The sequence below is a fragment of the Petaurus breviceps genome, unplaced genomic scaffold (assembly GCF_028583685.1).
Source record: "Petaurus breviceps papuanus isolate PSGF00001 unplaced genomic scaffold, PetGlider_PUasm1.0 90849, whole genome shotgun sequence".
In the NCBI taxonomy this organism is placed as follows: Eukaryota; Metazoa; Chordata; class Mammalia; order Diprotodontia; family Petauridae; genus Petaurus; species Petaurus breviceps.
Window position 1 is genome coordinate 4,618,792 of NW_027187361.1, and position 24,108 is coordinate 4,642,899.

Sequence of the window (24,108 nt, forward strand, 5' to 3'; positions counted from 1 at the left end):
GGCTTCTGTATCCCATTGTTGACTCATTGAACTTGTAGGTCACTAAAATTCCCTGATAAATACCAGAAAAGCAAACAAAAATATATAACTGCTGTCTAGCCATTCATTTCCATCATGTTTTTGTGAAGCTGATTTTTAAATTCCTGTTTAAGACTAGATATATCTTTTAAACTTAGTCTTATAAGATTTAATTTTAACTTTCTAAGGAACAGACATGGTTTTTTATAGGTTTTTTTGTCTTTTTGGAGGGGGAAAGGCAAGGCAAGGCATTTGGGGTTCAGTGACTTGCCCAATGTCACACAGCTAGTAAGTGTTGAGTGTCTGCAATTGGATTTGAACTCAGGTCCTCCTGACTCCAGGACCAGTGTTCTATTCACTGCACCACCTAGCCACCCTGATTTTGTATAGTTATTGTTTACCTTTAAGCAGTATGGAAATAACTGAGGAGTAAAAAGTCTCAGTTTGATTTAAACTGTTTACTAACATGAGATAGTTTAGTGGTTGCATACTTTATGTTGAATATATTCCATTCATTTGAACAAACTGAATATGCCAACAGTGCAGTAAGACAGGATTTTAAAAATATTTTTCAAAGGAACCTTTCGTCAAATATATTTTTCTAAAAGAAAAAGAAAAAATCCTAGACCCAGTATCTCTACCTATTAAACTGAATAATTGATCATTCTGGTGAGTTATGTTAAATGCTAATCAAAACTTTTAATTTGCAAATGATCACTCAATTAAATTATCAGCAGTAATCTTAATTTTAAGCAATCACATTTATTATTTTTCTTTACAGTTTGGAAATTATAGCTTATCAGCCACATGAAGTGATTTACCAAATACTTAAATGCTTTGCTCCAAGCTCTATATAACTAGCTTCTAAATTTGAAGCAAATATTACTGAAGTGTGACTCATTATAATTTAGTGCTCACTAATTATTTTTGCTCACTCTTTTTGCTCACTTCCTTCAGTACAAAGAAGCAATAGATTTTACAGGTAAACTCAGTTAGAGATCATACAGTGCCAGAAAAGTACTTTAAAAGTATTGCACCTGGCAACTGAAAAGACTTCTTTAACAGAACTGTTGAGTTCATCTGTAGAAGCACCTGTAAGTACTGGAAAACCCTGAGAAGAAGTGCATAGATTCAAAAGTTTTTAACATATAAGTTTATATGTAATTTAATGTTTCTTTTACCTCAATCAGCCTTTCCCACTAAGTCCAGTTTGCCAGAAGCTTTTTCCAAAAATATGCCCTCAACACAGCATGGTCCATTCTCTTTCCCTTTTATCTGCTTCACAGCCTCTTTCTTCCCAAGCAGTCCTTTCACTGTCATCAGTCCTTTTCCCAACCAGCCTTATTCTCACTCTCTAGGACCTACTTAAATGCATTGTAGAGATAAACCTGCACATGCCATATGCATACTGTTAATTCCTACCCAGGTACACAGTTTTCTTCTGTATATCTCTATTTTTGAAACAGATGTCATGATTTAGTAAAGCTGACATTTATGTTTTTATTATTGACGTAAATATTATTTCCACAAACCTTTCACTTTCTTCCATCGACTGATGTGAACTCCTTAATTAGAGCATGATACTAATGAAGCCAAGGGTCAAGTTTCATTCACTCCCCACTTCATTACTCCCTCACATCATAGACTGTTTTCTTTATCAGTCATTCTGCCTACGAACATGCAAGAGTGTCTGTGTGTGTGTACGTGTGTGTGTGTGTGTGTGTGTGTGTACGTTGCAGTGTGTTCCTCCTATCACCACCCCTACCTCCATTTTGAAAACAAACAAAAAGTTCAGTTGACTCTGCTTTACATGCAAACTACCATTATGTATTTCACCTCCTCTTCCTGGTGAGACTCCTGGAGAAAAGCATACATACTTACTGCCTCCATTTCCTCACCACATAATTCTCAACCCCTTGTAATTTGACTTCCAGTCCAACTCCTTGAATGAGACTCTTGTGCAAGATCATCAGTCATCTCTTAACCACTAAACCCAGTGGCTTTTTAGTACTGTTCCTTTACCTCTCTGCAGTTTTTTTAACTACTGACTACCCCTTCTCCTGGATACTCTTATTTTTCTTGACTTCTTTGACACTGCACTCTCTTACATTTCTTTTTATACACCTCTGACAATTCCTTTTCAGCCTCCTTTGCTAGTTTATCTTTTATTATATATAATAATAATATCATTATTATTTCATGACTGCATTATCAACTTACCTATAGTCCTCTCCTCCTGGGGAACACACAGGCATCTCAAATTCAGCATGTTTGAAATGGAGCTTATCATCTTCCCCAAGATACCTATTCATCAGACTCCCCTATTTCAGTTAAGAATCTCCAAATTAGTCAGGTTTGTAATTACAAAATCATCTTTGACTTTTTTTCTCACGTAGTCCTAATGTCCAGTTATATCAAGTTATAGTGAGTCTTCCTTTACAATACTCCTGACTTTCTTCTCAGTCTCAGTGCTCACAGACTCATTGCCCTCGATACCTATAACTTAGGTTACTGTACTTACTGACTTTTAGACCCATGCTGTTTTGCTTGGCTATAATTGGTAAGCATTAAATACCCATTCTATGTCAGGTACAGTGGTAGGCACTGGGATGCAAATACAATGAATGAAAAAGTTTCCACTAACATTCAAACAAAGACAACAAGGTCATATACAAGATCACTAATCTTAAACTGTACTAGCACTTTTGAGACATTCTATATAAGTATGTAGAATAACACCAAGAAAGTAAGACCATTAAGAATAAATGCAAAGGAAATAAATACATAAAAATATGAACTAGTTAAATACAGGGCTTTTTGAGAGGGAAGGCAATAGTAATTGAAGGAATCAGGAAAGATTTCATGTAGAATGTAGTGTTTGAGCTGAATCTTGAAGAAAGGGATTCTCCTCTCTTTCTATGTTCTGAAGGTCAATAAGGAGTATATTTTAGCCACAAAGGCACAGCCAATGCAAAGGCTCAAAGGCATGGAGAGTGGTCTCCTATGGTCATCTTTCCCTTCTTCAATTCCTATGTCCTATAGTTTCCAAAATGAAGTCACTTCCCAAATCAACTGCATTCGTTGTCTCCCTGTTTCCTCTGGGATTACTCCTTAACCTATCTTTCTACAAATACAGTTCCCACCTTCCTTTCCAGTTTTATTTTATATTACTATGCTGCACAAACTTTCTGTTCCAGCTAAACTGGACTAAAAGCTTTTTCCCAAGCTCACCACTCCATTTTCCACTTCAGTGTTTTCATACAAGTTCTCCTCCATTTCTTGATTACAGTTTTGTCAGCTTAGTTGCTGCCTCTTCAGTTAAAAGGCTTCCCTGGCCCACCCAATTGTTTGTGTTCTCTCCTTCCATAATTTACCATTAAGTTTCCTTTGGGGCATGCTGTATTTCCTCAGCAGAATGTAAACTTCTGGAACTTAGTTTTTTTGTAATGTGATTTTCATTGTTTTATAGCTGTCTTTTATTCTTACATAACATTAATTTCTGAATATACTCCCCCCATAAACCTACAAATCAGCCTCCCTTAGCTAACAAAGATTTTTTTTTTAGTTAAGCAAAACCAGTAGACCTTTTGACTATATCTGTCATCATAAGCAACATCTCATAACCATAATCCCCCACTTTTCAAAGGAAGGAAGTACAATTTGTTTTTTGTTTCTTTTTGTTGTCATTGTTTTTTCATCTTTTCTGGAGGGCCAGTCTGTAGTGAAACAGTGAAGTGTAGTGGGTAGAGCCAGCCTTGAAACCAGGAATACTTAGGTTAGGGGTGGGAAATCTGTGATCTTGAGGCCACAAGTTCCCCACCTGTGACTTACATTCAAGTCCCATCTCTGACTCATACTGACTCTGTGATTCTGGACAAGTCACTTAAACTTTAAGTGTTTTAGGCAGTTCTCTAAGACTATGATTTACAGAGAAGTTGCCAGCTTGCATTCATAAAGGGGGGTTCCTTACCTAGTAGTGTCCTGTGGTAATGAAATCATAGATAGAGTCCAAGGGACTTGGCCGATTAGGCTAATCTCAGGCATCTTAATTATTATATATTTAATCTCATGTTTTTGCTCTATTAACATTGTTGTCATCGTATATGTTTTTTGACTATTTCTTCTTACTTCACTCTGCATCAGTTCATTTGTCTCCCCTTCTCTGAATTGTTCATATTTGTCATTTCTTATTTTTTTTCCATTTTTTCAAATGCTTTATTAACTTCTGATTTACATCATTAATTTCCGCCAGATTTTGAGTTACAAATTTTATCCCTGCTTTTCCCCTACCCACCACCCCAAAATAGCAGTCCCACAGGATATCCCCTCCTCCAATCTGCTCTCTTCCATATCTTCTCCCATACCCCCTTCAACTTTTCCAGCAGGGCATGGTGGATCTCTATGCCCTAGTGCCTGTGTATCTTCTTTCCCAATTACATGTAAAATAGTATTAATAATAGTGTATATATATATATATATATATATATACATGCATAATTTTAAACATTTGATTTTAAAACTTTGAATTCCAGATTCATTCCTTTCCTCCCTTGTCACCCACCCTTACTGGGAAGATAAGCAGTTCAGTATAGGTTGTAAATGTGTAGCTAATGCAAAACATTAACATAGAAGATATATTGTAAAAGACTGACTATATTTCCTTCCCTCCTATCCCACCACCCACTTGTTCTATTCTCTACTTTGATCCTGTCCCTTTTCAAAAGAGGGTGCTTCCCACTTCCCTCCCCCCCAGCCTGCCCTCACCTCCATCATCCCCCCTCTCATCCCCTTCCCCCCTATTCTCCTGTAAAGTGAGATACCCTATTTAGTGTGTATGTCATAACCTCCCTGAGCCAAATTCAGCGAGAATAAGGTTGACCATTCCCTTTTGCCTTCCTATTCTTTCTGTCCATTGTAACCGTTTTCCCTTGCCTCTTCTGTATGAGATAGTTTACCCCATTCTGTCTCTCTCCATCTCCTCGCATTATATTCCTCTCTCACCTCTTAATTTCACCTTTTAAGTATCATGGGGATTGAATCCGGGCTCCGACACTTAGCACCCACCCAGAAATACCTGGCCATGTAACCTTGAGCAAGTTACTTAACCCCGATTGCTTTAAAAAAAAAAAGAAAAAGAAAATTACAGGCTCTTCAACCCCCCCCTCCCCACAAAAAAACTACATAGCATTACTTCAAAGTGAATGTAGAGCAGTAGAAATAAATTTCAGGGTAAAGCAGTTGTCGTAAAACAACTTGAGAGGACCTTGGGAAAGAACCATCTCCCAGTGGTGAAGTCTTGGCCTGAGTGAAGTACATACTTCTTTCAGGATCTGCTGAATTAACAAAACATCAAGCCCCAGGAGCAGCTCTGGGGGAGAAGGGAGGAGCTGGCAGCCTTGGCAGCAGAAACTTTCACCTTACAAACAGTGTTGGGGGTCAAAACAGAGTAGAGGAAGATTGAAGGACCCTCCATCTTGGGACACCAGACCCAGCTGTGCTGACCAGCCAGCCACAGGACCATGGCTGTTGGCAAGGAGGAGCCAGTGTAAGTCTGGTGAATGTGGTAGCAGAGGGGCAGGGACCCTGCTGTCTGTGAGTACTTGAAGGAGAGTGGAGTCCCTGGTTTCAGTTCCCAGAGTAGAAGAATGAGCTAAGGCTTTGACCCCAGGAGGGACTGCAGGGATCAATAACATTTGAATGTGGACAGTGTGGCTGGGGCTTTAGCCATGGCTTATGGGTGGAGAGAAGTGGCTGAGGTCAGCCCCCCCAGACAGCTAAGAAAATAACAGTTAGAAGGACCGGAGGCCTGGGGCACTGCTCCCCTTACCTTAGAACTAGATAATAGTAAGCTACTAAAAATAAAACAATATAAAAATGAATAAACAAAAGAGAAATAACCAAACCATAGACAGCTGCCATGGGGAGAGAAAAGATCTGAGTTCATATTCTGAGGAAGAAAGTGAAGCCAAAAAAGCTATTCCTGCTTTAAAGAGAAATGTGAAATGGTCACAAACCCAAAAAATTCTTGGAAGAACTTTAAAAAAGACTTCAAAAATCAAGGAATAGAGGTGGAGGGAACATTAGGGGAAAAATAAGAGCAATCTAAGAAAATTATGAAAAGAAAGTTTATTAATTGGAAAAAGAGCGCCAAAAACTTAAAGAAGACACTAATTCCTTGAAAATTAGAATTGGCCAAGGGGAAGATAATGACTTTATAAAACACTAAGAAATAATAAAATCAAAAGAATGAAAAAATAGAAGGGAATGTGAAATACTAGAAAAAACAGCTTTGATCTGGAGAACAGATGTAGGAGAGACAATATAAGCATTGCTGGACTACTTGAAAGTAGTCTTGATACAATATTGCAAGAATTTCTTAAGGAAAACTGCCCAGAAGTTCTAGAACAAGAGGATAAATAGAAAAAATCTGCCAATCACCAATCTAAAGTGATCCCAGGATGAAAACTTTTAAGAATATCCTAGCCAAATTTCAAAGTTCCCAGGTTAAGGAGAAAATAATTATAGGAAAAAGAAGCAATTTAAATATTACAGAGCTACAATACCTAGAAGCTTGTACATTAAGAGATCATAGGTCTTGGAACATTATATTTTGAAAAGCAAAAGAGGTGGAGTTATCAACAAAAATTATTTACCCAGCAAAGCGGAATATAATTTTAAGAGAAAAAATAGAAGATATTTAATGAACTAAATGACAAAATGACCAGAATTCAGTGGAAAATTTAACGTATAAGATCCAGGAGAGACATTAAGTAAACATTAAAGACCAAATATAAAGGACACAGTAAGGTCAAACTCTTTACTTATATATGAAAATGTTATCAGTACTCTACACACTGTCATTGTTACTTGAGCTCAGCTGAATGAAATCAGTTGATTCTAAAAAATAAAACTGGGTAGGAAGAGGCAAAAAGGAGCAAATATTTCATACAAATGAGGCATGAAAGGAAGAACTGATAGGAAACAAGGTGGGTTGGTAGTGCTAGAACTTTATTGTCATTGGAACTAGGTTAAAGAGGGAACAACATGCATATCTAGAGGGGTATAAAAATCTACATTTATTAGGAAATAAGAGTGTGAAGAGAGGGACTTATGAAGGGTAGGAGGGGAAAGGATAAGGAAGGGACTCTTAGAAAAGTGGGTAGATTAAGAACTGGGAATGCAAGACCATTTTTAGAGGTAAATTAGACGTGAGAGGAGTAGAGTCAATAGGGTGAGAAGGAAATGTGAGGGAAAAATGGGATGGAGGGAAGTATACAACTAGTAATTATAAATTTTGAATGTGAATGGGATGAACTCACTCATGGTGAGTGGATTGAAAATCAGAATCTGACAATATGTTGTTTACAAGAAGCACAATTAAAAATGAAAGATGTAAATAGAGTTAAAATAAAGGGCTGGAATAGAACTTATGCTTCAGCAGATGGTAAAAAAAAAGGCAGAAGTAGCAATCATGATCTCAGACGAAGTTAAAGCTAAAATATTTTAGCTAAGAGATAAATAAGCAAACTACACTATGTGCCACCAATATTATTCAATATTGCTTTAGGAATTCTAGCAATAACAATAAGAGAAGGAAAAGAAATTGAAATCATAATGAGAAATGAACTAATAAACTATCTCTTTACAGATGATATGATAATCTATTCAGAAAATCCTAAAGATTTAACTAAAAAGTTAGTTGAAACAGTAATTTTAGCAAAGTAGTACGGTATGAAATAAACCCACATAAATCATCAACATTTATATCTATTACTAACAAAATCCTGAAAGAAGAGATAGTAAGAGATATGCTATTTGAAATAACTGTAGACAGTAAAAAATACCAGAGAGTATACCTGCTAAAAAGGAACCAGGAACTACATGAACATAATTATAAAACAATCGTTATACAAATAAAGTCAGATTTAGGTAATTGGTGAAAAATTAGTTATTCATAAGTACACAAAGCTAATATAATAATAAAAATGACAGTTTTACCAGAATAATTTACTTACTCAATGCCACCCCAACTAAATTACCCCCCAAAATTTAACTGTTAGAAAAAAATAACAAAATTCTTTTGAAGAATAAAAGGTCAAGAAATTTTTTTAAACCTAATGAAAAAAAATTTTGAAGAGGGAGGTTTAGTAGTACCAGATCTTAAACTATATCATAAGGTAGTGATTATGAAAACTATCAAGTACTAAGAAATAGAAAGGTGGATCAGTGGAACAGAATAGACATAAAATATATATTTGTAAATGATTATAGTAACCTTGTGTTTGACAAATGCAAAGATTTAAGTTTTGGGGACAAGAATTCATTATTTGGTAAAAATCATTGGGAAAGTTGGAAAGTAGTCTGGCAAAAATTGGGTATAGATCAATATCTTAAAGCATTTACCAAGACAAGCTCAAAATGGATAAAGGAAGGTATCACAAGAAAATTATAAGTACATGGGCCATATTACACAGTAGGTTCATGGACAGGAGAACAATTTATGTATAAACAAGAGATAGCATTATAAGGGGTAAAATAGATAATTTTGATTACATTAAATTAAAAAGGTTTTGCACAGATAAAACTGATTAAAGCAGAAAATTCAGGAAAAAAATTATAGACAGTTTCTCAGATAAAGATTTCACTTTAATATGCAACAAACTTTGTCTAATTTAAAAGGATATGAATAGACAGTTTTTCAGTAAAGTCAAAACTGTATATAGTCATGTGAAAAAATGCTCCAAATCATTATTGATTAGAGAAATGCAAATTAAAACAACTTTGAGATATCATCTTACACCCTGGGATTGACTAGAGTTTAGATGGTCTTCCATTTAGGGCATGATTAAACAAGTTGTGATATATAATTATGATGGAATACTACTGTACTATAGGAAATGATAAACTGCTTCAGTTTAGAAAAACGTGGAAAGACTTTTATGAAATAGTGGAAATTAATAGTACCAAGTGAACGTTGTACATAGTTACAGAAATTTTGTCCTAAAAATAACTTTAAAGGACTAATTCATCTTGAGTATCATAAATACTCAAACCAACTATCAAGGACTTAGGGAAGAAGATGCTATCCACCCCTAGAGAAAGAACCTATGAACAGAAGTATGTATAGTATGGTTTTACACACACACACACTCACACACCACATTTGTGTTTAATTGTAGACCTCTCCAGGGTACCGGAAGGAGAGAGGGGGGGAAGAAGTGCATAACAGAGAACAAAAGAAAACTTAGGAGGCACAGAAAAGCAAGGTAGCTTTGAAAACAATGTGTAGCATTTAGCACATAGTTAAGTTCAAAATGAATTTAAAAAATTTAAAAAGGGGAAAAAAGAACAAAGTCAGTTTGACCAAAGAGGTAAGGTCTCCATCAGAAATATTTTGTAAAAATTCCATACTAAGAAAAAGACGTCACATACTTATCCAGTATACGTGGCTTCATTTCATTTATTTTTCTTTTCATGCATATACTAGGCACACAAGCAGACATGTCAGCTTTTGATTATGCAAGGTGACATACAGTCAACCTAAACTCTAATATATTTCTGTGTCGATGTCTGGTATTTTGGCACCACTTTTTTTTTCTTTAAATTTGATATTTTTTAATGTAGGTTCTTGATATTTTCTTGAACACAGCAAAACTCATTTTGTAACAAGTTTTTTGTGTCAGAGGACCCCAACTCTTCAAGTCTACTTGAACTCATTTTTGTACTTGATAGCAAACCAACCGATGGAGATGTGTATATCCCTCATGTCACTTAATCTGTATTTATCCAGTTTAGATTATGTATTATTTCTGTTACATAAAACCAGTTTTTACTTTTTATATGCAAGAAGCATCACTATAATATAACCATGGCATGAATTTGAACTGGAGATTGAAACCACTCAGCTCTATTGAAATGTCTGAACATGCTGATGCTATCCTTAAAACATAAATTAGATTTAAGATATTAAATGCAACAATGTAGTGTGTATGTGTTTCTGTTTCTCCTACTATTTCTTATTTGGTAACAGATGAGTAAGAGTCTATCCTCAACATTTGTGTGTTTTACTTCAAGCGTTCTTATGATTCCACTAGTAACCTCATTTTTACTTTCATGTTGGCAACTGAGCGTATTGGGGGTGAAAGTGCTGCCATTTCTGTTGCCTCTGCTGCCACAGGCATGTGCTTTTCATCAGGAACAGTTCAACCACGGAGCCCGAAAGGAGATTAGAGAAGACAGGTGTTGCCCTTTTCCCCTTTTTTTACCTCTGGGTTTACTGCGGGCCTGCTGCGGTGGCCTTTGCCCCTCCCTTTCCCACTTCCTCTGTGGTTCCCTCTCCTATCCCCTGCATTTTTGGGTTATTTCATAGTTACTGTGTTAGGAAAAGTATGTATTATTAGAATTAATGCTTTCTTATAAAGAATTGCATGCAGAAAAGTGTATTTTAAGCAGTTGCTAGTGAAAGGTTATAGTTTTTGGTGGTCACAGAAACCTAACATCCTATTTCACATTGGTGTAATGTATAAACATTTTCACTTTTTACTTTCAAGCTGTTTTCTAGCAATGTTACTCCTGTAAAAGTTGAGGATTACTATATTTGAAATACATTTTGACTTTCCCGTGTAGCGCACAATAACCAGTATCCGCACCCCCCCGCCCCAGCATTTCCAGTGAAGGTATAGTTACCTCTTCTGTGATTTAAGTGCTATAGGAAACTCCCAGGTAAGCAGACTTTCTGCTAGTGCAAGTCAGCAGTATCTTTTTTTATCAATTTAGTCTTCTAGTTATCTTGACCACTAGAAGTTTAAGGGACTTGCCCAGTATCACACAATGTGTGCCATTACTAATTAAACTGACTTTAATTTTATGTTTAATTTGTTACAAAAAGTCTCTTAGGCAAGGCAAGCTATTAGGTTAAGTTTTTCCAAACTATTTTAACCCCAGAATACCTTGAAATATATTAACAGAAAACATAAATGCAGTGAGTATGAAATATCTCAAGATATAAAGAACTTGGGGAAATTTTGAAAAAAGTGAAGTTAGCTTATTTTTATATGAAAAATTGTACATTGAGCATTTTAGTACATAAATAATTTAATATTTTAGGGGAAAATATTGTTAGCATTGAAATTTTCTTATAAAACTTTTGTTCCTGTCAAACATTAAATCAAGGATCCAAACCAATCATTTGGGAAACACTACATTAAATGATTTTTATTGGAGATATTTATTTCTTTGAGGTTGAAGTTATGAATATGCATTGCAAGCTGTCTGAAGGAAGTTAGGGGTGCTTTTTGGTAATAGTAATTTCTTTCAGTAACAATAGAGTCTTGCTATAGAACTTCCTTAGAAGATCACAATTTTAGATCTCATTTTTATCAGTAAAAGAGGCATTTTTTTCACTTAATCTGTGTAGGTCACTGTATCAGATCCTTGAAGATTCTGTACAGAAGCTACATTAGCTCTAATATTGTCAGTGGCTAAGTGGTTTTATTGGAATTATAAAATAACTTTATAATTATATAATTTATATATTTGTACATTGCATGTAATGATATATCCTTACATATAATTATATATTATATAATTATAAAATAGCTTTAGTGGTGTAGTAGAACATAGACCCAAAGTGGAATCCTCAGTCTGCCTCTTAGTATCTGTGTGACAGTGGTCAAGTGACTTAAAACCTTTGGGTCTCAATTTTGTAATCTAGAAAGTGAAGGGGTCAAGCCTCTGAAGTTCCTTCCAACTGGAGCAATCATGATTTTGAATCCATTACAAATGTACCTTTTACATTGTTATAATTCACTAAGAAAAGAAATACAAAAACATTTGATACAGAATCATTGAAACCTAGAAGTGAAAGGAATTATAAGGATCTGGTAGTAATTCAGCCCATTCCAGAACAGGATGTTCCTGAAGCATAGGTTTGACCATGTCATTCTGCTTTTCAAGTAGCTTTTGTTTCCTTTTGCCTTCAGGATAAAAGATAAAATTTTCTCTGTTTGACATATAAACCCTTCATAATCTGATTGCAAGCTATATTTCCATATAGAGTTCTCATCTGTAACGCTTATTTACTCAATTCCAGTCAAAGTAGACTCTTCTCCCTTTCTTATATACCACATTTCACTTCCTGCCTTCCTGCTTTTGTTAAGCTTTGCTTCCTGCTTGAAATGTTTTCCTTCCTTGCCTCAGCTTTGCAGAGTTGTTAGTTATCTTTCAGACTTAGCTCAAGTATCACAAGGGGCCTTTCCTACTTTCACCAGTTGTTACTGTGCCCCCCTTCCAAATTACCTTCTATTTATTTTTCTGTGTTTTTGTTTTATTTACTAATATTTGCATTTTTTATCTAATAAAACGTAAGCTTAAGAGAATAGGGAATGTTTCATTTTTGTCTTTGCATTCCTATTATCCAGCAAAAATATCTGGTGCTTAGTGTATACTTAGTTCATGTTTATCAGTTAAACTGAAATCCCAACCACAATATACCACCTAAGTAATCATCTGACTATTGCTTGAAGACTTCCTTGTGAGGAAAACCCCATTATATTTCAAGTCAGTCTCCTCTCTATATAAAATGTGAGAATGTTTTTCTTTCTTCCTTATTCTAAGCTCTTCCTCAAATTCTGCCCATTTTTCCTAGTTCTGCTCTCTTGGGCCAAGCAGAATATATCAGATCTTTCTTTCACATAACAATCCTTCACATTCTTGAAGATGCCCATCTTAACTCCCTCTTCCCCCCACCCCCAACTGCCTCTTTTACTTCAGGCTAAACATACCTGTTCACTTTCAGCAAAACCTCATATGACAGTTTCCCACACTCCACACCTTCTCACTGTCCTGATCACCCTCTTCTTGTTATGAATCAGTGATCTAGGAGTTGCCCTGAGAAATTCACTAAGAGATCAAGACTCTTAGATTATGTTTCATTTATATTTCAGAGTTGGGAATGTTATTCCTATATAATTTCCTATCGGCATTGAAGCTACACAAGCAAGCTTAGTGTTGATACATCTTTTAGGTAGTTTGATGTGACTAAATTTATAGACTAACTGTTCTTGCTGAAAAAAGTGATCTAAAGTTATGTTTACATAAATTGAATCATATATTTTCATTAATTTCCAGGCTCAGGGTGGGTGAAATAAAAACATAAGACATGTAAAACATTTCTAAAACTTATGATTTTTTTATGATGGCAGTAATGCTCAAAACAAGTTACAAAATTCAAATATAAAATCAAAATTAAAAATATTTTGCAAAAAATGTGTTTGGGTTAGTTGATCCTTTTAAATATAATTTTTCATCTAATTGCATTCTCTATCCCAGTGTAGATATTTCCTTTAAAATGCCAAGTTGAAATCTTTTATTGGTTGCAAAGGAGTTTCCTTTGCCCTATTTATTTTATTTTACAGTATACAATATTGTAAATCATTCATATACTCCATAGCTTAAAGTCTTGAAGAGCTGGATACCAATTTACCAAAACCATGATTAATATTTTTTTCCCTGCACTGAACTTTAGAGATGAGTATAGTATAGTAGAAATAGCATTGGACTAAAAGTTAGCCTGCTCGTGTCCTTGCTTCAGTTTCCCAGTGTATTAGTTGTGTGGTCTTGGACACCTTCTCTATGTTTCTCAGATTCTTAATCTATAAAACAAGAGAATTGAATTGGATGATTTCTTTTACTCCTCCATCTTGGCTATGCCCCCTGACTTGGATGATTTTTAAGGCCTTTTCCAACTACTAAATTCCAAGCCTGTCAAAAGAGGCAAATGCCAATAAAACAAAATATCAATTATTATTAAGGGGGAAAACAAAGTTCCTTGCACATATGTCCTCAGATCTGTATATATTCAGCCCAGTCTTTTTCTATTAAGAGTTCTTAATTGGTGAGGGGATAAGGGGGGCGGGGGAGAGGTGGAGCCAAGATGGTAGAGTAAAAGCAGGAACTTGCTTCAAGTCCCCTCCAACCACCTCCAATACCTATAAAATATGACTCTACACAAATTTTAGAGCTACAGAACCCACAAAGTGACAGAGAAACACATCTCCTGCTGAAGGTAGCCTGGCAGACTGACAGGAAGGATCTGTCACACTGATCTGGGAGCCAAGCACAGTCCTGTGTGATTTGCAGGCCCAGATCCAGTGCAGCCCCAACCAGCGGCACAGACTGGCCAGAGCAGACATCAGGAGAGTGAATGAATCAGCAGCAGCTGTGGTGGTTTCCAGACTTCTCAATCCATAAAGGCCAAAGACAAAGTAAAGGTCAGTAGGGAACTCTGCTGGAACTTAATGATAAAAGAGTGTGGTCCAGCCCCTACCCCTAGGGTGGTAGCTGCCTCCAGAGCTCCTGGCCTGCAGATCATAGGGGGATCAAGCAGCCATTCAGAGAGGGTAATAGCTCTTGCTTTGACTTGCTTGGATCTGGGTTGCAGTCTTGGGTGGTGGTCCTGGGGTGAAAAACACCAGTGTGCCAGAGCTTGTGGTGGCTGTAGAGAGGGCGCCCTGCTCAGACATCTGACAACATTTGCGAAAACCCCAGTGATTTGGGACATAGCTCTTTCCACTCTGGAAGCAGAGTTCTACTGGGAAAGAGCTCAAAAGTGAAGTAATTGGCTGGCAAGATGAGCAAGTAGAGGAAGCAAATCAGACAATAGAATCCTATTTTGGGGACAAAAAGGGTCAAAACATGAAACCAGAAGAAGAGAACAAAGTCAGAACTCCTGCATCAAAAGCTTCCAAGAAAAATATGAATTGGTTACCAGGCCATTGGAGGAGCTCAAGAAGGATTTTGAAAATCAGGTAAGAGAAGTGGAGGAAAAATTGGGAAGAGAAATGAGAATGTTGCAAGAAAATCATGAAAAGCAAGTCAACAGCCTGCTAAAGGAGACCCCCCCAAAATACTGAAGAAAATAACACCTTGAAAATAGACTAACTCAAATGGCAAGAGGCCCAAAAACCCAATGAGAAGAATGCCTTAAAAAGTTAAATTGCCCAGATGGAAAAGAAATGTCAAAAACTCACTGAAGAGAATAATTCCTTCAAAATTAGATTGGAGCAAATGGAAGCTAATGACTTTATGAGAAATCAAGATACTATAAAATAGATTCAAACAAATGAAAAAATAGAAGGCAATGTGAAACATCTCTGGAAAAAGCACTGACCTGGAAAATAGATCCAGGAGAGATAATTTTAAAATTATTGGACTACCTGAAAGCCTTGATCAAAAAAAGAACCTAGAAATCATCCTCCAAGAAATTCTCAAGGAAAATTGCCCTGATATTTTAGAACCAGAATGCAAAATAGAAAATGAAAGAATTCACTGATCATCTCTTGAAAAAGATCCCAAAGAGAAAACTCCTAGGAATATCATAGCCAAATGCCAGAGTTACTAGGGCAAGGAGAAAATATTAGAAGCTGTCAGGAAGAATGAATTTGAGTATTGTGGAAACCCAATCGGGATAACAAAAGATCTAGCAGTTTCTACATTATGGGATCGCAGGACTTGGAATATGATATTCTTGAGGTCAAAGGATCTAGGTTTAAAACCACGAATCACCTACCCAGCAAAACTGAGTATAATGCTTCACGGGGAAATATGGTTATTCAATTAAATAGAGGTCTTTAAAGCATTCTTGATGAAAAATCCAGTGCTGAACAGAAAATTTGACTTCAGATGCAAGAAGTAAGAGAAGCATGAGAAGGTAAACAGGAAAAAGAAATCATAAGGAACTTATTAAAGTAGAACTATTTACATTCCTACATGGAAAAACGATAATTGTAATTCATGAGACTTTTCTCAGTATGAGGATAGTTGAAGGGAATATATATGTATGGATAGGAGGCTGTATGTGTGTATAAATACATATGTGAGTGTGTGTATATGTGTGTACATGTATACCTAGACAGGGCACAGGATCAGTTGAATAGGAAGGGATGATATCTAAAAATAAAAGGTGAGAGAGAGGAACATAAAGGGAAAAGGAGAAAGGGAGATATAGGATAGGATAGATTGTCTCATATGAAAGAGGCAAGAGAAAAGTGTTACAAGGGAGGGGAAGAGCAGGAAGGTGAAAGGGAATGGGGCAACCTCACTCTCATTGAATTGGGCTTAAGGGGGAAATAACATACACTCTCAAGTGGGTCTCTTACCCTGCAGGAAAGTGAGGGGAAGGGGATAAGAGGGGGGAAGATAGAAGGGAAGGAAGATTGGGAGAGGGGGTAGTTAGAAACAAACACTTTGAAAAGGGACACGGTCAAAGTAGAAAATAGAATAAGTGGGGGCGGGACAGGATGGAGGGAAATATAGTTAGTCTTTTACAATATGACTACTATGGAAACATTTTGCATAACTACACATGTACAACCTATATTGAATTACATGCAAGTGGGAAATACGATATACAGGCACTGGGGTATATAAATCCATCTTGCCCTACTAGAAATTTGGGGGGGGAAGGATATAAGAGCAGAGTGGGAAAAGGGGTATTCAGTAGGCTTGTTATCTTGGAATGGGAGGGTCAGGAAAAGATGGGGAAAAATTTGTAACTCAGAATCTTGTGGAAATGAATGCTCAAAACTAAAAGTAAATAAGACATTTTTTAAAAAGAGTTCTTAATCATTTTTGTCTTATGACTCTCTCTGACATCCTGTTTGAGCATATAGACCTTTTCTCAAACTAATGTTTTTCAGTGCATGAAATACATAGGATTCCAAATAAAACCAATTATGCTGAAATATTATTATCAAAATATTTCTCCCAACTAAATTTATGGACACCCTGAAATCTCTCCACAGTTCCCAGGTTAAGAGCCCCTATTCTATGCCATCAACAATAACAGACCTTAATAATTGATTATAAGGGAAAGGGAAAAATCAAAGATGAAATTAAATATTTAAACCCAAGTAACTATAGAAGGGTTAATGCAATGTTGGGGCAAGTGGAAAGAACAGCAGATTTTCTGAGATTTTGATGAATTTGCTTATTTAACTGCCCTGATTAATGTGGCTTAAGGTTTTATTTATTTTAAGTAGAATACAAAGGACCCAGCTAAAATCCTTTGCTTCTACACTTAGAGGATTTTTTTAAACATCAAACTTCATAGGCTACTGGCATAATAAAAAGCAATTTCAATATGTTTATGTACTTCTGAAGTGTTCACAGAGGAATAGGTGCAAAAAATTGACAGTATACCCATGCTTTGAATGAATGCATAGGAATATTTTATAATATAATTGCCTTCTAGTTTGTATCAAGGAAAGAATAAGCAAAGAAAAATATTTGTTATTGTCATACTTTACATTTGAAAAACACCTTATGATTATGGGAGATCTTTCACATATATCATCTCAATAGATCATCAATAGTTCATAGAAAAAAAAAAGCTTTCTCTGAATTGTCCTGCTTATCTAAACAGCATCTTTTGTTACATGATGCCGTGATTGATGAGTAGAAAATTGAATTAAAGAGAACTTATTCACATATTCACTTGTGATATCTCTTCTGAACTAAAGATGGGGAAACCTTTTGAAAAATGAAATGAGGGGCAGCTAGGTGGCACAGTGAATAATAGAGCACCGGCCCTGGAGTCAGGAGGACCTGAGTTCAAATCCGTCCTCAGACACTTAACACAAAAACTAGCTGGGTGACCTTGGGCAAGTCACTTAACCCAATTGCCCTCCAAAAAGCAAAAAAAAAAAAAAAGAAAAGAAAAATGAACAAAAATCTTCATTTTATACATTCTATGCAAATCCTATTACTATCAGCATGGACTCGGAGTTGGAAGACCTGGGTGATAGATAGATAGATGGATATGGATGGACGGACGGATGGACGGACGGACGGACGGACGGACGGACGGACGGACGTGTCTTGGCTTTGTCAGCTGCTTTGTAACCTTGAGCAAGATACTTCACCTCTAAGGGCATACATTTCTTTAGTCAGATGAGTTCAAGTAAATGATTAATCAGATCTCTTCTATCCAGGAGCAGATGTTTAGCTGGATCTTTCAAACAAACAAAAAAATGTATTGAGACCTTTTTTAAGTTTCCCCGGCCGTGTTCGGGGTTTTGTTGTTGTAATTTGACCTCTATATTCTCGGGGCCTAGCAGTTTCTAACATATTAGGTTCTTAAATGCTTATTGATTGATTGCTACTGTGGTAAATTCATTGGAGCAATAGGAGTGTCATTTCCCTCAAGCAGAATTAATTTACCCTTTGAGGCAGGAGCTAGTTTTTTTGTTGGTTTGGTTTTTGTGTCCCTGGTACCATGTCTTGAACATGAAAGGCCCTGCTTTTATGATTCCTGGGTTGGACTACAAATGATACGTGCTGGCTATAGTGTAGCAGCAAAACAAAAAAAAAAGTATGTGCAACACTTAGAAATGGAAGAGCAAAGCTTTGAGTAAAGCTACTTTCAGCCAGCAAAGCCAGCCAGACAAAACTAGAAATACCAGGCCCAACCACTAATAGTGACTGATACAAAACAATTTTATATCTCTAGGGCTTCATAACATAGATAGAAATACTAGACAGTTGTTGTTTTAAAGCAATGCTCCAGGAGCAATTTTTAATTTCTTTTTTCTTTGAAAATACAAGACAAAGATAATCACGCTTTAGAAACCTAGTTTAAAGTAGAAATTACTTACATATGCTTTATGTTTTAGGATCATAGAATGTGGAAGTAGAAGGACTTTCTCACATAGTTTTTTCACTTATAAAATGAATGGATTGGACTAAGTCCAAAGAAATTCCATCTCTTGGAATCCCTAGTTTTCTTCAAGACTCAAATCAAGGACCATCGTCTATTTGTCATCTTTCCTGAACCCCAGTCTGCTAGGGCCTCTCCCTACCAATTTACCTTATATTCATTTTCTATGTACCTATGTATGTAACTGCTATCCCCCTGATAGAATGTATGTCCTTTGAGGCTAAGTACTTTTTCACTTTTGTCTTTGTACTCTCAGAGCATAACATCAGTACCTGAGACATTAATTTGCCAATGCAATCCCCACAGCAGCTGCTATGAACATGCAGGTGTATTCCAGTTTTGAATCCCAAGATATAACAGATTCTTTCCTTGAAGATGAAACCAAGACATGTATTCAGACACCAAAAAGCCAAAGCCATCATAGTAACAAAGAAGTCTGTACACATTGCCAATGCAGGGAGCACTGACCGAGTGTTCTTTTTAAGACAAAGTCCATACACATCACCAATGTCTCAATGTTAGTCCTCCAATAAAACAAGTTCCCTTAGGCAAAAATCACTCCCTCCCTCGTTCACACTGCCTGCTCTGCTCTCCTCTTCCTACTGTCTCCCAGCTTGGTCTCACTCCCCCTTAGATCTGCCTCACCCACACTTCCTGCTCTACCCCGTTCAGCATGCTCCTCCCACCATGGGCTCTATGTGATCACATAGGCCTATTAAGGGGCAGGGAGGATCTTCAAATTCCCTTAACATTACAGATGTAGATGCTTGATAAATGCCTGCTTGCTTGATTAAAGATCTTCCTAAGATCACCCAACTTGTAACTAGAGCTGAAATCCATACGCAGTCCTGGGACTCCAAATCTGTTTCTCTCTTTGCTGTATTTACTTTTTTGTCTTATAGCACTCCTTGGTTTTTATCCTAATGAGATGTGATAACTCAGAGGAAAAATTAATGATTGGTTTGTGCTTATTTGCTCTTAGATGATGGGTTGTAAAATCTTTATGAGGGAGTTAGACTTGATGGATGTTAAATCAGTTTGATATTTGACTCTTGGCACCCCATGTTAAAATATTGCTTGATTTTCAGGCTACAAAAAAGCATGCTACTTTTCATAACTTGTCAAGTGTACTGTAAGCTTATTTCATCCTGAAGTTTTTTGACTCTGCATTGAACTGACAATACTGCAGCACAAAATACTGTGTCCTTAGTTTTGTGTGACTTAAAATAATAAATGAATTAAGAATACAGGTATGATTCAGACTTTTAAAGATTGGTTTTGGAATAAGCATCCATAGAATATATACAGACTCAAGCTTATTCATGGAATTTATTCATAAAATTTAATATTCTGATGTTGCTTAAAGAACATCTGTTCCAGTCCTGTCATTTTAGATGAGAAAACAGAGGTTCACAGAAATTAAGAATCTTAACCAAAATATATAGGAAATAGCAGAACCCAGTTCTTTTGGTTCCAAATCCGTTGTCTTTTGTGTTGTCTTTCATAAGTTCCAAGATCTAGTCAATGTAATTGACATATAAATGGGCTAGAATAAATCTAGCAAGTAGGTTTGATTTTTAAAAACTTAATATAAAATGATTGTAATTACTTCTAACTTCTTTGTTTTTAATTTTCATCAGTTTTTATTGATATTTTGTTTCTTCTATCCCATGTATCCCTCACCATCCTTCTCCCAGAGAGTTACCCATGTGACAAATTGTATTTTTTAGAGGGGAAAAAAAGCCATCACTACTAATCAATACATTGAAAAAGTCCTAAAACATGCAACATAAGTAACTCCTGTAGACCTCCACCTCTATGAAAAGGTACATTGGGGATGTTTTCCCTTATCTTTTCATTCAAGTCCTGCTTGATTTTTATACTTTTGTTATTTTTGCTTTTTACTGTGTCCTTCTTTCCATTTACATCATTGCAGTTACTATGCATATTGTTTTCTTGCCTCCTTTTACTTCACTCTGCATGATTTCACATAGATCTTTGTGTGCTTCTATATATTCAGTCACATCATCATTTCTTATATCACAGTGACATTCATGTTATACTATTTGTTTAGCCATTCCCCAGTTAACTTTCCAGTTTCTAGCTATCTCAGAAAGTGCTGCTATAAATATTTTGAATATATGGGGTATTTTTTCTTATTTTTAGCTTCCTTGGGATATAAGCCCAGTAATGGAATTTCTGGTTCAAAGGGCATGGACATTTAATTCATTTTATTTCCATAATTCCAAATTGCTTTTCAAAATGGTCGTACCATTTTGCAGCTCTACCAATAGTATTTCTGTTTTCTACAACCCCACCAATATTAACTGTTGCATTTTTTTTTTGTCATTTTGTTTTCTGATTTGCAGGGTATGAGTCAAAACTTCAGGGGTTTTTGTTTGTTTATTTTTGCATTTCTCTTGTTATTGATTCAGACCATTTTTTTTTCATGTAGTTGTGAATATTTTGCAGTTCTTTTGAGAAATGTTTGTTCAATTAATCTATTGGGAAATAACTATCAATCATATAAGTATGTGTGCATGTATACATGTGTGTGTGTATCTCGGGTACCAAACCATTTTCAGAGAAATTTGATACAAAGATTTTTTTCCCCCATTCAACCACTTCCCTTCTTTAATGCATTAAAGTTGTCTATACTGAAGCTTTTCGGTTTTAAGTAATCGAAGTTACTTATTTCATCTTTTATAATTGTTGCTATCATTTGTTGGGTGAAGAAAATATCTCTTAATCATAGTTGTGAGAGTATGTGATCTGTTTTCTGATTTTTTTTTTACAAGTGAGATCTTTAATATTAAATTTACATATGCATTCAGAATATATTGTGGAATATGGTATAAGATGTTGGTCTGAGCTTAATTTGTGCCATATTGCTTTCTAGTTTTCTCAGCAGTTTTTTAAAAAAAGTCATATACGGAGTTTTCCCTTATTTTCCACTTTTGATCAATTTAACCAATATCAGGTGACTTTGATGACTGCTGCTTTATAATATGAGGTCTGGAGGTGCTATTCCTCTTTATTCTTTTTTTCAACATTTCCCTTGATACATCTGTATCTTTTGTTTTTCTAAATTAATTTCATTATTATTTTATCAAGATCTATAAAGTGTCCCTTTGGTAATTTTATTGATATATCATTTAAAGTGCATACAACACTGGGCCTGGAGTCAGGAAGACTTAAATTCAAATCCAGCCTCTGACACTTAGTCTCCATGTGACCCGAGACAAGTCTCTTAACCTCTGTTTGCCTCAGTTTCTTAATCTGCAAAGTGGAGACAATAAGAGCATCTACCTCCTAGGGTTGTTGTGAGGATCAGATGAGATCATTATAAAATGCTTGGCAAGCTCTGTATTAATGGTAGTTGTCAGCATTATTATTAAATTAATTTTGGCAGTATTGTCATTTATTATGGTGGCATAGCCTCACCCTGAGCACTGAATATTCCTCTAGCTATTTAGGTTGTTCTTTATTCATTAAAGAATGCCTTGTAATTGAATCTGTACAAGCTTTTGGTGCCCTTTGGGAGGTTGATCCCCAGATATTTTATGCATTTTGTAGTTATTTGGAATGAGATTTCCCTATTATTGCTTCTTGTGTTTTGTTATTATTATATAGAAGAATGTTGAATTTTGAGGATTTATCTTGAAGCCTGCAACTGTGCAGAAGCTGTTTATTGTCTCCATTAGTATCTTTGCTTTTTCCATGTTTTTTTTTTACGTTAAATAGTTATTTTGGTTTTTTCCAATTGTCTAAAGACAGTTTTTAACATTAATTTTTTTGAGTTCCAGTTTTTTTTTCTCCCTTTTCCCCCTCTCTGTCCCTTCCCTAAAACAGTAAGCAACTTCTTTTAGGTTATATATGTGTGATCACATAAAACATATTTCTGTATTAGTCATGTTGTAAAAGAAGAAACAAACCAAAAGTTAAAAAAAAAAAACAAAATGAAAACGACGTTCTTCAGTCAGCATTTAGATGCCATCAGGTTCTCTCTCTGGAGGTGGATAGCTTTTTTCATCATGAATCCTTTAGAATTGACTTGGATCATTGTATTGCTGAAAAGAGCTAAGTCATTCATAGTTGATGATTATACAGTGTTGCTATTACTGGTTGGGCTCATTCTGTACAATGTCTTCCTAGTTCTGCTCATTTCATTTTGTATCAGTTCATGTAAGTTTTTCCAGGTTTTTCTGAAATGCATCTACTCATCATTTCTTATATGTGGTCTTCCATTACATCCATATACCATGACTTGTTCAGCCATTCCCCAAATGATTGGCATCCCCTCAATTTCCAGTTCTTTGCCAACACAGAAAGAGCTACTATAAATATTTGTGTGCACATAGGTCCTTTCCCCCTTTTTCCAATCCATTGGAATATAGAATATAGACCTATATTGCTGGATCAAATTTCCTGCAGTTTTTCAAGTAAACCATCTTATCATCAGCAAAAGGGGTAGTTTTATTTCCTCATTACCTATTTTTATTCTCACTATTGCTAACGTAACCAGAATCATATCAAATAATAGTAGGGAGAGAACACATTCTTTCTTCGCTTCTGTATTTATTGAAAAGCAGCTTAGAGTTGGGCTGCTTTCAAGCTTGCCAAAGGATTTTAAGTGACCCGAGGAAAATGTAGAGGATATCCTTTGGCATGCTGCAGGATGCAACGGCTGTAAGTTGTGCAGCCTGTTCTAGTATATCCCCATTGCTACAGATGATACTTAATTTTTGTTTTAGAAAATGCTTTTTAATACTTTTATACACTTTGTAGAGTTTTAGCATTAAAGTGTGTTGTTGTTTGTCTTGAGGCTTTTTCTTCCTCTATTGAGTTGATCATGTGGTTTGGATATTTTGGTTTTTAATATGAGTATGTTGATCATTTCTTTTTAATGTTGAACCATCCCTGCATCCCTTGTATATATCCTACTTGATCATAATGAATGATTTCTTAGATAAATCACTTTGCTCCGTTTGATAGGATTTTGTTTAAAAATTTGAATCAATGTTCACTAATGATATTGATCTATAGTTTTATTTTCCCTGGTTTAGTTTTTAGTAAAATATTTGCCACACAAAAGGATTCTGGTAGGGTTCTTTCTTTGTCAGTATTTTTTTTAGAATAATTTGCAAAGTATGGGTACTAACTGTTCTTTTAAAGTTTGATAGAATTCTCCTATGAATTTTTCTCCACTTTGGTAATTACTTTACAGATATATATGTTTCCTTTTTGTGAGATCAGGTTATTTAAGATCTTTGTCTGGTCTTCTGATAGATTATATTTTATATTTTTGAAATTATACTGTATTTCTTTTCTATTCTCAGTTTTGTTAACATAATTGTACATTCTATGTTCTTATT

At 35.6% G+C, this 24,108-nt stretch overlaps 1 protein-coding gene across 2 annotated transcripts in view; it reads left to right on the plus strand.

The window, feature by feature from the left end:
• PUDP (pseudouridine 5'-phosphatase) overlaps nucleotides 1–24,108 on the plus strand; it is a 186,107-nt gene that overhangs the window by 42,851 nt on the left and 119,148 nt on the right. The window contains exon 1 of one of the 2 annotated variants that reach the window (XM_069072828.1): nucleotides 14,207–14,288. The exons of the other annotated variant lie outside the window; for it this stretch is intronic. Coding sequence (XP_068928929.1) covers nucleotides 14,222–14,288 — 67 coding nt within the window. The 5' untranslated portion in view covers nucleotides 14,207–14,221. Of the gene's footprint in view, nucleotides 1–14,206; nucleotides 14,289–24,108 lie in introns of those variants that run through there. 2 annotated transcript variants of the gene reach the window in all.